The sequence below is a fragment of the Diadema setosum genome, chromosome 9, assembly GCF_964275005.1.
Source record: "Diadema setosum chromosome 9, eeDiaSeto1, whole genome shotgun sequence".
NCBI lineage: Eukaryota > Metazoa > Echinodermata > Echinoidea > Diadematoida > Diadematidae > Diadema > Diadema setosum.
Window position 1 is genome coordinate 1,612,624 of NC_092693.1, and position 16,324 is coordinate 1,628,947.

Below are 16,324 nucleotides of genomic sequence, written 5' to 3' on the forward strand. Positions count from 1 at the left end.
TGTGAATCGCTCAAACGTCTTGCTTCTCGATTAGCCTACGTTACCCGTGTCATCTCGTTTCCCGCCAATTCACGCCGCGGAGTGGCCGGCCTCTTTTCAACCCCTGTTGTCTCTTTCGCTGCCCGGCACTCGCCAACAAGTGTACCACAAATTGGCTGTTCTCACCTCGCTTTGTATTAGTAGGCACCTCGGAATGAGGTAAGATATGAACAAACATCAGTTGAGACTAAGGAAATTATGAGATGATCCTCGCATTTCTGCAGTGATTTTTCGTTTTAAACGCACTATCTGTGACCCGTGGCCCATATATTTCCTCCAGCAGTCAGTTCTAGTTACCTGTCTGTGAGTGATAGCCTGTTACTGTCACCTAAAGTCAGGCGATATATTATATTTCGCACACCTTCATCTCGATTACCTCAGTCATTTTATCTCCGTCGAATGTTCCCTTCTACGTATGAGAAAAAAGACAGCGGCTCTGCTTACCGAGGAGACGGCCAATTTTGTCCACGCCGATGACTCGGGCTCTCCGTTCTCGCGGGACGCCGTACATCTTGATGGATTAGCGAAGACGCATTCTCATCGTCGCTCGCCACCTGCCGCTATCTTCCGCTCATCTCTACATTCCTTGGATCAACCCTCCGTCGTGTGGTGTACCTTGCACCCAACGTACACACACAGCGATCGCCCGAGTTACTGCGGCCGCAATTCATAAGCAGGCCCGTCTTTCACGTGCTTCCCATACCGGTTTGGTTGACAGTAATGGACAAGCTAAGTGTGTCTGCGATACTCGGCGGTCACTCCATGTCAGCGATAATACTAGTCGTCATTAGGTAGCAATTCGAGCTCAGGTAGTCCAAATAAACATTTTTCCCCCTGCGTTTATGTTCCTCATGTTCTTTCTGACTGTTTTCGCTCGAAATTTCTTATGATCCGTATCAGTCTCTCCTTGACGGACCGAGAGGATAGCTAGCTACGGTAGATATCAACGTACTATTCACGTGCGTATGACTTGTAACTCATTTTCTGGTGAACGGATGTCGAACCCGAATTCTCTTACATCTGGTAGCTAGTAACGTAAGGGTATGTTGACACCACCAGCTAACATAGATCAGACTGACTTTTTCTTATAAAATCGCAGCTCTTCCTCAACAGACTAACTCTCTTCACAGTGCCTCGGTGATATCCCAATTTGTCCTATTGTTGTATCAAGAACAGCGATCGATCTAACCAGTTTCTCGGTGAAGGTTTTATACTGATCATATTGGAGGACGAATTTCTCTCATCTAATTCGCCAGCAAGCAGGCGTCAGAATTTCTCACCATCAAACAGCAAGACATACAAACAATCCAATCTAAGCCTGTTATTTCTTCGCTACATGATAACTCCAGCGATCATTCGTGTGGTGCTGGAAACAACTGGACCGACATGCCGCGCTCTTTCCTCGTGAAGAAGACCAAATTCTCGTCCTGTACAGCCCTCTGCCCTCGGGACCTCGATGCATACTACACACCAGCCCCCGGGAGCCCCACCCTGCCCCACCATGGTGTCAGCGTCACCGTCAACAATGGTGAGTAGTGTGATCACAATATTACACCATTGGCACAATGTACTCATCTCTTAATCTAATATATTAACTCTCACAACCTCTAACAATCAAGTTTATATTAAAGATGGTATAATCTTTCCAATCTGAAAAGAACTTGAATAACTCAATTCGGCATAACCCACATCCAAGGTGGGACGACGAGAAAATTTCAGCCGAAAACTCTGCGACAGTCTATATCTAGCACACGTTTGATACAAAGTTGACACAAATGGCACGCATAAACCTTCAGCTCGAATTACCGACTTCGTGACATTAATTATGACATCATATCTACAAAAGATGAGTTTTTTTTTTCAAAATTATTTTGGAATGCTTGAATATTCGACAAGTCATCTTAAGATGTAACGTTCACGTTATCAGATAATTGTTGCTCTGTGACAAAGTCTAAACTATTGAATGGCTTAGACATTGATAAGCGAAAAGTGGGTCCATTTCTATCCAATGTATACAGGTGTAAGTGAATGCTTTGTAGCCGTAGATTCATGCGTTCGTCCTTTCAAAATTATATACACTGTACATCAGCTAAGCATTGCAGACACGTTGAACGCAAAGAGCAACGTTTATTGGTCATTGTTTCAGATCTCCCATAGTATTCATTCTCCTGATTCAAGTGTCATAGGCAACCACCCATCTCGATTTTTTTTTTGAAATGAATGAAAACATGAAAGAGTGCTGCTTTTTATAAGATAATTACAAGCGTTCCTCTGATGTGCTGATATCTGATATATCCTCTATGTTATCAACATCCATCCCTTTCGAATCAAATGATGTTCAATGTTTGCGTGCCAGCAAGCGAATTTGTATGCCTTTACTATCATTTCGTCACCCAACATGAGCTTGTAAAGTAGGGTTAAATTTCCCTCACGGTTTTCATTCATCTAATTCTATACACGAAGCACAAAGGTGAAATTCCATCCATTCAAAACTGAATCGCTCGCAAATATCAGAATGAGACGAACACTTTGATTATCGTTGATAGGGAAATGAAACACTAATACTTCTCAACATTGCTTGTGAAACATGCGAAATCTGTTATTTTGTGAGATTGGTGACAGCAAATTTTTCTTGTTTTCACTGAGACGAAAACTGCATGTTATGTAGCCATTACCGGGGTACCTTCAACCTCCTAGACTCTCTGAGATTTCAGACACGGCCCTGGTAGGCCTATAAGATTATAAAAAAAAAAGACAATGTGTAGCCAAACTGTAGGTGAAAACAGATCATCCTTTCTAAAAACAGATATACTGACCTTTCAAACCTACAGAAAAACACTCTTCCTGTTTTTTCCTGATCTTTTTCTATCAAGATAGAGTTCAACTCTCTTATATTTTCTCAGTAGTGGCAAGGAAATTGTGATAAGATAAAACGATGTTTTAGCCGTATAGATTCTTCGTGCATGGTTTCCACTATCATTTTACGGAGGTTTCGCTTGTACTACTATCTTTGCAACGTTCTTCGTCGTCTAGAAAATTATTTCTTTCGACATTCTGCATTCATGTATGCATTGATCTGTGAACAGAAACATTCACTTCCAAATCTGAAGACAAGTTTATACAATTTACATAGTTTTTAATGGCACAATTATCATCATATTTATATAATCTCTTGTATATTATCAAATATACATGTATATAATTTTGATCACATCAATAGTAATAATACACACTGCCGCTAAAGAATCAAAGCAGTGACAAAGTAGCCTGCACACACATACGTTACCTAGTGGTTCTGTAGCAGCCCTGGCATCTGGATAATGTGCGAAATGGGTTGATACTGGCAACAAGTTGTCAGTGCGGATCAAAGTCTGGACGATGGCTCAAAATGTGAAAGATACCGTCTTTCGCCCAAACTAGCCCATCTACTTTCCCCACCCCATTAACATGAAAGTCTCGACTTCTGGAAGATATTCATTCGCTTGAAAGCAGGCAGACATTCGTTATGTAGTAATTCGTACTGAGGCTGCTGATTTCTATTCATGTTCTTCTACCGAAGGAAAAAAAAAATAAAATGTGAAAGAATGAAAAATAACCTACGCTGTCTACCATTTTGACGAAGCCACCTTACACTGTCAGCAATCAAGATTAACTATGAAACAACTTCTCTTTTCTCTCCTAATCGATTTATCTCGGTGGAAATCAGGTGAACTCTCACTTGACTGAATGTTAAGTTTATACTTCTGTGGTTTGTACATTTTGAAGTACAGCGCAACATGTTTTCACAAGTTGAGAACTACGTGCCTTGTTGATACGAGACAGGCATTGGCATTAAGCGTTAAATCGATTGACTGCTCGCTATCCATTACGTGCCCTTCTCTTAATTACGAGCAACAAACTTATCATTACACGCTACAAAGCACTGTCTGACGGCATATAGCAGCGAGCGGTGTACAACATCCCTACTGCTGGACAAGAGAGCACACGGCCATCAATCTCATTCATAATATGCACCGAATTCGTGCCAAATCGCACTATCTGGCTCTGAAACAGCGAATTAACGAAAACACAATTTGGCACGTACGATCTCTGAGTAAACATTGACAAGAATGTGTGGAGATGGAAAGGTTGCGAGCAGAGAAGGAAAAATGGAAATGCATTATTAATCAAAAATTAGCACCCACGACAATACACCTGTTCATTCGCTGGGGGAGAAAGGGGAAAGAAAAAGGGGGTGGGGGAGGCGAACCCAAAGAAATGCTCACTGCCCTTTGTACCTCGTGGGCAAGAGTGGTAATCAAATTTCATAATCAAGAGAAGTTTACCTGAATAGAATTTGGAGTTAGTGTACCTTGCGGGTGAGAGTAGGAGAGAGAGAGAGAAGGAGATGGAGAGATGGGGAGGGGGAGAGGAGGGAGCTAGTAAAGTGAGATCGCTGCCAACGATAATGACCGCCAACGCTGCCCCAGATTCGGGCCAAGTCACGATCGTTGCTCCAGCGATTAGCGACAGAACAAACACTAATCCTTTAACATTTTGACTCGATAAGACCGATTTGACCCTCGTGTAGAGCAATTCAATACATTCCGGCTTGGTTCGTGTGGCGTCCAAGTAGTGGCGCAAACAAAGTATTACAATTTAAGGAATTGCACTTTGGAGAGAGTTAGGTTTTTTTCCTCCACCCCACCTCTCTATGATAGTAAATGATGGCATTATTTCATACAAAAAAAGTTGATTTTTTTCTTTCTGCTTTTGTCAGAATAGCATTCGCTTGTGGCTTGTTACACACTCATATCTCATATTATTCATATGCAGAAATAACTACGTGAGCTCGAATCATTCTTTTTATGACGTGAAAAAGTATCAGATGCCGCGGAATACGTTCTCAACAAAAAATATGGTGGGGACTGGCACACATGATTTTATGACGATGTTCATAGAGACTGTATCGTACCCCTCCAAAAACACAACAAAAAACGGGTAAAAGTGACAAAAGAAAAAAAAAATCATTATACAGTTATAGATCTTACGTTTTCTTATCAAACGTGGACCTTTCCTTTTACCCAAATGATGTGTCTTGATTGAGTGTAGTCAGTATACCAGACGTTAAGATATTTTTCTTCTTGTTTTGTGAGTGACCAATAGCGATTTCAATCACTGTCTTATATATCAATTCAAGTAGGTTTTATTTCTAATGTCTGAATTATATCCACATTTCCAAATCATAATCAAAATGTGCATATCTTAAGAAACCACGCGGGGAAGATATGTTATTTCTTTCGGCAAAGTACCACTTGGAAATCGATAAAGAAAACAAAGACGCTCAGGAGTGATCGGGAACCTGTACTTTGGATGTCGATGGGCCGGAAAGTGGGTCCTAGAGTGGTCAAAGAATGGATTGAGAGTGATCTACTTTTCTGGCAGTGAGAAAACACTCAGAAAACACCACGGCGCAATCAAACCGACAAACGTGTTTGTGTTCATGAATCGGGAAGGCATCTTTATGGTGGTGGTGGTGGTGGTGGTGGAGGGGGGGGGGGGGTGGGGTGGGAAAGGGATTGAATGAGATAGAGAGGTAGAGTGAGGATTCCAACGTAACACCTGAAGAATGCGTATACTCGCGAACGCCTATGACATGTGTCAGCGAAACATTATCACTCAGATACTCAGAAGAAATGCATTGTCATGCAATGAATCATACATTGTTTTATACGTGTATGTATATATATATATATATATATATATATATATATATATATATGTCTATATATATATTTGTTGTGCGTATAACTATTGATTAAATGAATAAAGAAATGAATAGACAGTAAAGAAACACATACACATATGTTTTAACATTATATTATATATATATATATATATATACATATATATACATATATATACCTGTATATATATAATAAAGGGGATTCTGTGCGCAAAAGTATCATTATAGCATCGCGATCGTATAGCAAACATACATTTTTGTTTTCTCGCTGTCGCAGCCGTAGTTTTGAAGGATGTTCTCACTCTCTCTTGCAAATCCTGAGCACAGACACTATAGACGAGATATGTCTTCAAAACGTTCAAGTGGTGCCAGTATTTTCTTCTTCTTCTTCTCCTCCTCCTCCTCCTCCTCCTCCTTCTCGTTCTTCTTACCTTTTTTTTTTTCGTCTAGTTGGTCTTTTTCTGAACCTGCCGGAAAAGCGATCCGGGCGACCCGCTTGAAGAGGGGTTGAACACACACTCGTGGGCTCGGGATTCTCGCTCTGCTGTCTGTGTGTATAACGATTCTAGTACGTCCTTCAGCTTGGTGTCAAAAATGGCGCCGTTAGAGTCGTGTGTGGGGGCTAGGGTCGACCTTTCAAGAGGCTGCCTCTGGTGTTTTCGTTGTTGTTGTTTACTGACTGATGGTGAAGAGACAGAGAGAGACCTGTTTTTTTTTTTCCGAAAGATAGGTCCGCTATTTATACAGGCAAATTGCGTCAGTATCATCTGTTTACAAACTTAAAACAAAACAGAAACAAAAACAAAAATGTTAAAGTGTCATGATCCTAAGAAAAAATTTCGGAGTAAATGATTGCCATTATCATTTCCATTTTTGTCATCATAATTGTAGATATTTTTATTACAATTACTAATATCGATCATCACTACAGGTTTATTGCAATACTCATTTTCTTTACTTTTAATTGCGGTACTTATATAAGAATCAGTCAGTATGCATCCCACATGTGCCGTCGTCATGACTAAACATGGAAACTGCAATCGTTGTTACCAGAGATACTAACCATCGAATTGAATCGTCTGAAAAACTTAAGAAAAAAGAAAAGAAATGCAAAGCGGGAGCAAAGTGTGTTTGTATAGCAAATGTGATATGGCAATCCATGTGATGATTAGATTGCAGAGAATCTGTATCCGACTCAATTCCCTCTGCTTCCCTCCTTCCCCTTCACTCATTTTTTTTCTCCATCCCCCCCCCCCCCTCTTTCCATGTTCTTCCTCCTCCTCCTCCCTTTCGACACATCTTCCTCACCGGTGCATGCAAATCATCCCCCCTCATACGCGCGGCAGCGACACGGGACGGTTGAATTCAACAAGTAGTCTGCCTTAATGGCTCTTCACTACCTTCATTTGAGCTTTCTCCTTTCCCGCCAGAAAATCGCCCCAAGTCAAATCAGTCGAGAGATATGTAACCCAAGACGAGACTTCTTTTTTCCGCCGCGCCAAAACCAGGGAAACCCTTTTGCGCACTCATCAACCACATACTCCGCCGTAAGGCGCGATTTTTATCGTGATTCCCTTCTTCTTGTTTTTGGTTACCATCTTTCTTTTCGCCTTTCCTCGGAACTTGCCCCCTACCTCCTTCTGAGAGACAGGATCGAATGACGTTGCCAAGTTCAACTGCTTCACTCGTGCGAGAACGAAAGTTGCCGCGAACAGTGTCGACCGAGAAATGAAAAAAAAAGGGGAGGGAAATGGGCGAAATGATATAAAATGGGAACCATCTGCATTCCCTCGCGGGGTTCCATCGAATGAATCGGGGAGGAATGGTATGTGGCATATTGCGAATCGAGGAGGAGAGAGTTCGGAAAAGACGACATATAATAATGGCCCTGAGAAACGGAATTGATTAGAAATGTCACATTTGCATCGAGCTCGAGATTTCTCACGCATGCTGTGGTAAAGAAACAGCCGAATAATGGGATTTTAGAGAACAAGTAAACAACAACGGTAAGTCATATCACTATATTTTGCGATGGTTTCTCAAATCTGGCAAGCAAAAGTGTACAAGATGTCGTCCACCTGTCCGCAGCGAACAACAGGTTGCTAAGTAGCCCGGTCTATATCCACCATTAGATGCCATTAAAATGGTGGAGCCGAAGAGCTATAGACACCATCGCCATCTTCGTTAGATCTCGCTGGAATACTTACAGTTTGATATTTCATGACACTCGGTTTATTTCTTTTTCTCTGGCGGGAGAGGCACGCTTGATAGTCCTTAATCTGACGATAGATTTACACTGATATTCCGTCTGGGCAAATACAACTCTCACACGCCGGAAATTGGTTCCCAAAGAGTCGCTGTATGGAGGAGCGGCAAGAACAAACGCATTCAGGATACGTGAAGGCAACACCAGCAGCGCAAAGACATGTCTAATATGTCTTTTTTTCTCGAAATGCCATTCTAGCCACAAACAAAGAAGAAAAAAAAAGGAGAAGAAGTCGGAGACCCCCCCCCCCAAAAAAAAAAATGCTTATAAATAAGCAGGTAATTATTCCTTTGCTCATGACAAATCACTATTTATTTTTGGAAACTTCCCAACCTTCCAATTTGATTGTTGTTGATATGAAATTGTGAAAGGAGGGGATAATTTAGTTGCCGACATTTTGCCAATGAACAGGATAGATGCGGCATGTAATTTTCTCAGTACTCCGCCATCCATCTCGTGCAATCCTCGCCCAAGTCAGCCAGACAAGGGGTACACATTAAACTAGCTGGGCACACACCTGCGTGCAAGAATGACGTCACTGAATCGCGACAATCCGTCAAGCTTTGCTTAATTCTGTCCCCGAAGAGCTAGAGTGGGATACACTCGCCAAGGGTTGAGCGGGCAAGACAGGGATAGACAGATAGAAAGACGAGGGAGAAGGAAGACGCAATACAATGTAGACCAATGAGCTTAGGTGTAAACATATCTTGTCAGATGATGAGAGGGAAAAAGGAAAGGAAGTACATACTCAGTGAGACTGACACACTGAAAACCAGAACAAAAGGTGCATGAAAAACATTTGAAAGATGCATAGGCCCTAGTGCTATGTATATTCGATCTATTTCTGCACAGTGTATCATAAGTACAAAATGACAAACATATGTGTATACCAATATATATATATGTATATATATATATATATATATATATATATATATATATATATTTGCGTGTGTGTGTGTGTGTGTGTGTGTGTGTGTGGAAAGAGAGATAGCAAGTAAAGAGTGATAATAGGAGAGACCGAGAGAAGTGAAAGATGAAGGAAGACATGATTTGTTGTAGTTTCCCTTGCTCGTAAAGCTCATTGAGCATGAACTCGTATCTACAAATCCTTGGTGTCACCCGCTGACGTAAGGCACGACCCAGGGAATTGCGGAGAATGAATATGGGTATGTGCATGATGTCATGTGTTGGACAAGTGTTTTCTTGACCTTTGAAGTATCCATGACCTTCTTCCAATCTAAATGCAAACGAGACACTGTGAATCTCTGAATGTAGATTACCCTGCTCAGCAAACATATGCAAATGAATAAAAACAGAAAGAAGAAGAAAAAAAATCAGCGTACCTAGGCATGACAGACAATTACTTTGAGGAAAACACATCTGCGGAATTTACTCCAATTTGCGTTTTTGCTTAGCATTTGCAGATCGAAGCATTAATTGCATCTTTTGTGGAGAGACAACATTGATGGATATCACACGAATCTATTTTCAGGGGTGTGTGACCGATTGATGGGTTGATGTTTCTCTGCGGCTACCAGAAGACATTAGGCTGCGTACGTCGAGGGGCCAGATCTACGAAAGAACTGATTACCTCGATCGCATTCATTTCTTCCCTGTTCTTATTATATTTCGATATTTCTCGAGCGCGTGTAAAGTGACGCGCTGCCAAATCATCCGCCCGAAACGGCGAATGGTGTCGTTTCGGAGATGACACCTGTACTTAACGAGGCCCTGGTATCACTGTCCGAATAACCTTTTCTTAATGACAAAACGAGATATCGTTCGGGCTCATCTTAAAAGATCACTTGGCCCATATTTATAAATGGGGACACACTCTCTTGTCGCTATTTCATTTGATGAGTCGAGGAGTTTATTAGTCTGATTTCTCTTTTCTTTGTTTTCGATTTTCGATTTTTTTTTTTTTTTTACATCAAGACGCAGACACGACGACCGGCTGTAATCAGGCGAACTTTGTAGAGCACAACCAACTGTCGAGTAATTATACGTCCTACATGCTAGACTGATTCCGAGCCGCTCGCAAAAGGTTATGGTCATCATGACATTACTTGTGTCATGTCAATTACCTTAGACAATTCCACAGGCCATGGACTTCTAATGTGGCAGAGAAGAGTACACAAACTAATAATTGACGAGAAATAATAATCACAAATCCATCGCTATTTTCATTGATGGTATCAATTTAAAACACCCTATCAGTAAATAGATATGATAGTATAAAGAGAAGAAGACAGGACGAAAACACGGCTCAGAGTTCATCAATTATCTCAACCGACTTTTCGGGTTGGAGTCACCTCGCAGTAAATGCACTTTTTGTGCGAGACCAGATTAGACTCTTGTACCTGACGCCAGCCAGCAATATTTCAACATTGCCATTTGTGTCGATAGCAGTAGGTATACATCTGTGTGGCTGATGAAAAAGATCAAAGCAGAGACACGATAGCTCAGCACGGTAGTCTAAGTCATGGATGTAGTACCTCCAAGGACAATTTGGAAATATGTGCCTATTATTATAGTGAACATTCAGCGACCGCTTATTCAATACATCATCCAGAGAAGAGCCATTGGCAATGGCTGTATTAGCTGTAATAATGAGGGTATTGGCAAACTTTGAGAGTTAAGCTCTGGTAAGCACGCTCTCCGTGAGCAGTCAGCTCGTACACCAGCTATAAACAAGAGACGGTGATTACTACCGATTACCGCTCCGACAAAGTGGCAATTAAAACATATCTTCGCTCGCTTTGCGCCATTAATTTTGAATTGCGCGCGGATGTGCGTGAATGCGCGTCTGCAGGGGCGAACGCAGAAAGTTGTCTGCCGCGGGGATTAAATGTCGTCCTTGTGGCTTGAACGTGTCGTGTGGTTTCTAGTCGGCCAAAGGGCCAGTTGACTTTGCTCGTGAAGAACATGAGGGGTTACCCCAGATTGTGGTCAAGAGTATCAAAAGACCACTCCTCTCACAAAGTGAACAAGAAAAAAAAATGTACGGCTCAGAGACCAAACCGGGGAAGCAAACGGTGGCCGAGAGGTCCTTGTTTGCAAACAATGGTGAGACCAGCAATTGCTGGAAAGCGTGACGTTTGAGAATCGCCCATGCGAAAATGTCCAACGACAACAGACGTATTCTGTGGCTGACAAAGGAAGTGTCGTGACTATGAGGTGAATAACCTTGATGGGGAATATGCCATATTTCAATCGTGAACACATTGCATTTTGCTTTGTCATCATGGTAGAACAATTTTCGTCTGTATATCAGTAATGAATTGTGACGTTCTGTTTGTCGCTGATAGAGGTATACAACCAGAGTGATATTTAATAGATTGCCAGCAATATGTCACGAGAATCCATCTTTGAGAATGTTTTTCATGGTTATGACGAAGTCCCCCCTTAAAAAAAGGGTTTAGTTAAAATATTGCACCTCCTTTTTTATTCCTGGAAATGATTAGAATCAGTAAAGTCTATGACCAGCACAAGCTTAATGATACAACCTTATAATAAAATGCAACCTCACATATATTTATCACGTTGTGTATAAAAAGCAGGAAAACTCGAAGTCTGTGTGTAAGGCAAAATATAAGCTCCGTCGATCGCATCCCCATAATTCTCCATCCGAGCGAAACAAGCCTGGAAGGCAAGCAGCATCTTAAGTTTGGTGAACATGTTTGAAGCGCGCATCTCAAATTGGCTGGAGAAGGCATTACCCGTCCCTAACCGCACGGCAAACGCCGGGGCTTGTTTGCACGGCGCTACAAGCACGCGCAACAAGTCTGCTGAATAATGAAAGAAGGAAGTAGGCAGCTCGTTCATCAAGTCGCATGCTCGGGCGATCTCAAATTGAAGCAAAAAAGGTTACCGTCCCACTCGCATCCATCATTTCGTCTTCACATCTTTCCTCCATCGCCAACATCTTTCCCCCCATCTTCCCCGGACTCTGGTGCACCATCCGTAACTGCGCACGCAGGGAATTGATGGCGGGCCATTCTTTACCTCCAGGAGGTGAAAGTCAGAGCGCTGGCAGTGGAATGTGCTCGCGCGTGCAAAGTGAACATATGTCCTGGAAAAGGGAAAGGGAAGGGGGGCTCGGATGGGACTGTAAATAACTATTCTATTCATAAATAATGCTCTCCCGTCTTTCTGCTGAGAAAAAGAGAGTGACAAGTCATTTGCAGAACACGAAGTAAACCAAAAGACACTCTCTCATATCCTCTTCGTCGTTTCCAATCCCTGGCAATCACACTTCGTTTTCGTCTTCTTCTTTTTTTTAAATTCTCAATGAGATGAAATGAGTTTATAGCCGGAGAAGCGCCTTAAAATGGAGCCCTCTTGCAAGAGAACGTCAAAAACTGCATCATCATCTTTCAATGTATTTCTCCCTGTGCTATCCTTTGCCACATGTTATCCAGAAGAGCTATATACACAGAGTACGCCAGTATATTCGGTCATTTGGGGAATGGAAATGGAAAGCGCCAACTAATCACCATTGTCAGTTGTTAATTACTGTGAGTCCAAGCCACCTTAAGATCCCCAGACAATCCACTTAATCACACTAGTGAAGTAGTGGGGGTTGTTTTGATTCCAAAACATTCCGAGGAATCTTAATATCACCCTATGTGTTTGTCCTGTTTGTAATTCACCTTTCGTCTTTAATATGCATATTTTGTGTCAATCAGACTTTTGAAATGAATTCGAATTTAATTTCAGTAGGCTGTTTCCTTTAACTGAAGGCAACAGTGGACAAGTGAAGAAATGATCATCAATAATCATGTGAACTAGAATCCTCAAAAATCCGAATTATATCTATGATCGTGCTTACAATCACTTCTGTAAGCTTTCGAATTTTACCAAGTTACCAATAATTTTAATTGTCTCTCTCAATGTTTTCTGTTTTCGCATTAGTACGTGTAGAAATAAGAAGACGGTAATATTGATATTTGCTATTGATTAATTATTTTCCGCCTTTCTGTTCACTCTTCTGCAGGCTACATCCATGATATCACTCCTTCACCGTCTTCCCCGCCCAGCGAACCGCTGATGATCACCAACCTGATCAACCACCACCCCGATGATCGATCCTCATCAACCGGTTCGCCCGAGCCGATCACGCTCTCCACCGAATCCAGACCAGGCGACATCGGTGTCGAAGGAGACCTGCTGAGCCTGCAGAGCCAAAAGGGACAGCTGTTTTTATCCTACGAGGCGTTCCTGATAACCGATGGACGGTCACGACGCCGCGCTTTGCAAGCGGGTGGCGGCGGTGGGATAAAGGGCACGAGTATTGATCAGCACAACAAACTCGGAGGGTCGCTATCTGACCTGTCCGCGGCGAACCGACCCAAGTACAAGTGTAATGAATGCGGAAAGCAGTACGCGACTTCGTCCAACCTGTCCAGACACAAGCAGACCCATCGCAGCCTCGACAGCCATTTTGCCAAGAAGTGCGAGGTCTGCGGCAAGGTGTACGTCAGCATGCCCGCCCTAGCCATGCACGTGCTCACGCACAACCTCAAACACAAGTGCACTGTCTGCCAAAAGTCCTTCAGCCGCCCATGGTTGCTCCAGGGCCATATGCGCTCGCACACGGGCGAAAAGCCCTTCGGCTGTGCGCATTGCGGCAAGGCATTCGCCGATCGTTCCAACCTCCGCGCGCATATGCAGACACACTCAGCCTACAAGAACTACAAGTGCAAGCGGTGCGACAAGTCCTTTGCCCTGAAGTCGTATCTGAACAAACATTACGAGTCGGCCTGCTTCAAACTTGACGGCGAGATCCGAGATGACGACATGATGACGAGCACGCCGTCACCGTTGTCTGATGCCGAAAACATCTCTGTCGATAGCAACATATCGGCGTGAGGGATTTCAAACCACAACTGGTGTCAGAGACAATTGACAACGCCTCAGAGAAAGAAACAGGCGACGGCCTTTAACGTACACGAACTTGTAACAAAGAGGAACAAAAGTGGCCAACGAGGGAGCTTAGAACAGCAAGTATTATCATTGCGAAGAACAAAAAGACAAACATGTTGAGATACTGACTTCTTTCTTAGCCGGTCGCAATTTGAGTATTAATGGAAATCATTATATCAAGGACTTCATACAATGCCAAATACTCATTCTCTGATGATAGCATATAAATGAATTTATATATCAAAACAAACTGGAACTCGTTTTCCGAAACACGTTGTATTCAAGCAATAATACTAGTAGAAGTAGAAACCTATTCTATAAGTTTGAATCAAGTGCAATAAAAACAAGATTTTAGAATAAAATCATTATGAGTTATGGCATTGCTACAGAGGAACTCTCTGTTCTTTGTTTCTGTACGACACAGGAGGTGTTATATTTAAGTTCGATGAAAACTAGAGGCAAGCCTAATTATCCCCTATGTGAATTGTAACTTGCTCAGGCGACGTTATCCTAACTTTGTAGATTTTTTGGTTGTTGTTGTCGATGGTCTTGCCAGAGGCATACTTTTTTGAAATGTTCACTTTGAATTATGATATGGCTTTGCTCGCTGTGGCTGTACCAGGTGGAAGCAATTTTTCCTAATCGCTCTGTAACTGAAGCTGACGGATATTTGCATGAAATTATTGCGATCCATGAGTCCTAAAGCGTAAAGTCCTTTCTACACGAAGGTGCTCTTTTACAATGTCTCAGTTTAGCATTCAGGATAGACCAAGCAAATAATGATATCTTATGTCAAAATTGTTTGTGTGTGTATTAGGAAATGAATTAACGTCTCATGCGTTCACTATCTTTCCGTAGGAAACTCAGCAAACCTCAAATACTCAAATACTCAAATACTTGAATTCATAAAAGAGAGAAAAATGTTACATGAGCCTTAAATCAGGGAACACATTCTATTTTCGGAAAAGAGGTTTTCATCATCAGTCTTAGGCAATGAATATCAACCATTCTTTACTTAGTTTGCTTAGGCAACTCAGAAGCACCACATGATAATTAGAAGATGGGAGATTAAAAAACACCTAATAGCACTACTTACATGGAATACATCTCGTGAACACAACTCTGTTTCCATAGCAACTCAATGACGCAATCTTTAAAGAAACCTATGCATTCGACGTTCTGCAATATCATTAATGTTGATCAGTGATCGTTGTTCACTTTTGATTATAATGCACTGTTAATCACTGATTTATAGTAAGCGTTATGTCTATAAAATCTTATACATGTTTTTTTGGGCGATGTGGAAAATGAAAAAGTAAAAACTACTGCCAGTAAGTGAGAAGAAACAGAAGCAGCAAGACCATCTCATTGAATGTGTGATGTTGTCGTATTGTACTGAAATTTGCAAAATATTTTGTACATAATTTGTAGTATATTTGATATTTGGTACTTTTTGATACAACGAAATGGCAAGGACAAAAAAGATTCAATAATGATGTAAATAATCGTATTCGCATACAAACATAACAAAATCTTGATATATTCGCTGTAGAAAACCAAAAGTCGCTATTTTATGAGACTAATTCAAAAGAGTGGAAGGGAACCACCCTCTAACTCTTCGTTGTTGTTTCTTCTTTTTTTTCATCTAAAAATCTGATATCTTCCAAACGAATGTAAGTGCACGTTTTAGGGACCATAGAAAAAATACAAACACTTCAAGAACAAACATGTGCAATACAGCTATTACCTGACGTGTAATATATTTCGAAAGTTTGCGGAGCATAAAGCTTAATGTTTCGAAAGAAATCATGAAAATTGCGTCCTCTCTTTCTCTTCTTCCAGACTTCTTCTTTTCTTTTTAGTAGAATCAATATTGTATTGACCTATCAAGGCGTGATCTCTTTTGGTTGAAAACATGTGTTCACTGAGCCTGAGTGTATGTGTGTGTGTGTGTGTGTCTGTGCCTGTGTGTGTGTGTAGGTGTATGCATGTTTCTAAATTGATAAAACATCAAATTACAAGGATCTATTTCAGGCGTTACATAAAACAAATGATGTTTTTCATTCGTGCAATGGACAGAATATATCATTCGGTGAAAGATGAAATTTTTCATCCATTCAACTCGGCACAGCCGAGTTGAATGGATTTTCATCTTTCACCTCATGAAAATATTCTGTCCATTGCACTCATAAACATTCATTATTTGTATATTATTCATCCATCCGTTTTGGAGTCCCAAGTTAGTGAAAGTTCGTGATTGTTTGTTTGTTTGTTCGTGTGTGTGTGTGTGTGTGTGCGCGTGTGTGTGTGTGTGTTATGTGTTTTGTCCTCTTAAAGCTCAGGATATCAAACGTGAAATGTATTTA

The 16,324-nt window shown here is 41.5% G+C and overlaps 1 protein-coding gene across 1 annotated transcript; it reads left to right on the forward strand.

The window, feature by feature from the left end:
- The first annotated feature begins 1,425 nt into the window (after positions 1 to 1,425).
- LOC140232740 (transcriptional repressor scratch 2-like) lies at positions 1,426 to 13,904 on the forward strand. Its single transcript, XM_072312857.1, has 2 exons — positions 1,426 to 1,567; positions 13,030 to 13,904. Exons 1-2 carry the CDS (start codon positions 1,426 to 1,428, stop codon positions 13,902 to 13,904), a joined length of 1,017 nt encoding a protein of 338 aa, XP_072168958.1.
- The last annotated feature ends 2,420 nt before the right edge of the window (positions 13,905 to 16,324 follow it).

Coding starts and splice junctions, on each gene's coding strand:
- LOC140232740 (XM_072312857.1), top strand. CDS start 1,426: ATGCCGCGCTCTTTCCTCGTGAAGAAGACCAAATTCTCGTCCTGTACA. Junction 1,568..13,029: donor CAGCGTCACCGTCAACAATG/GTGAGTAGTGTG, acceptor ACTCTTCTGCAG/GCTACATCCATGATATCACT.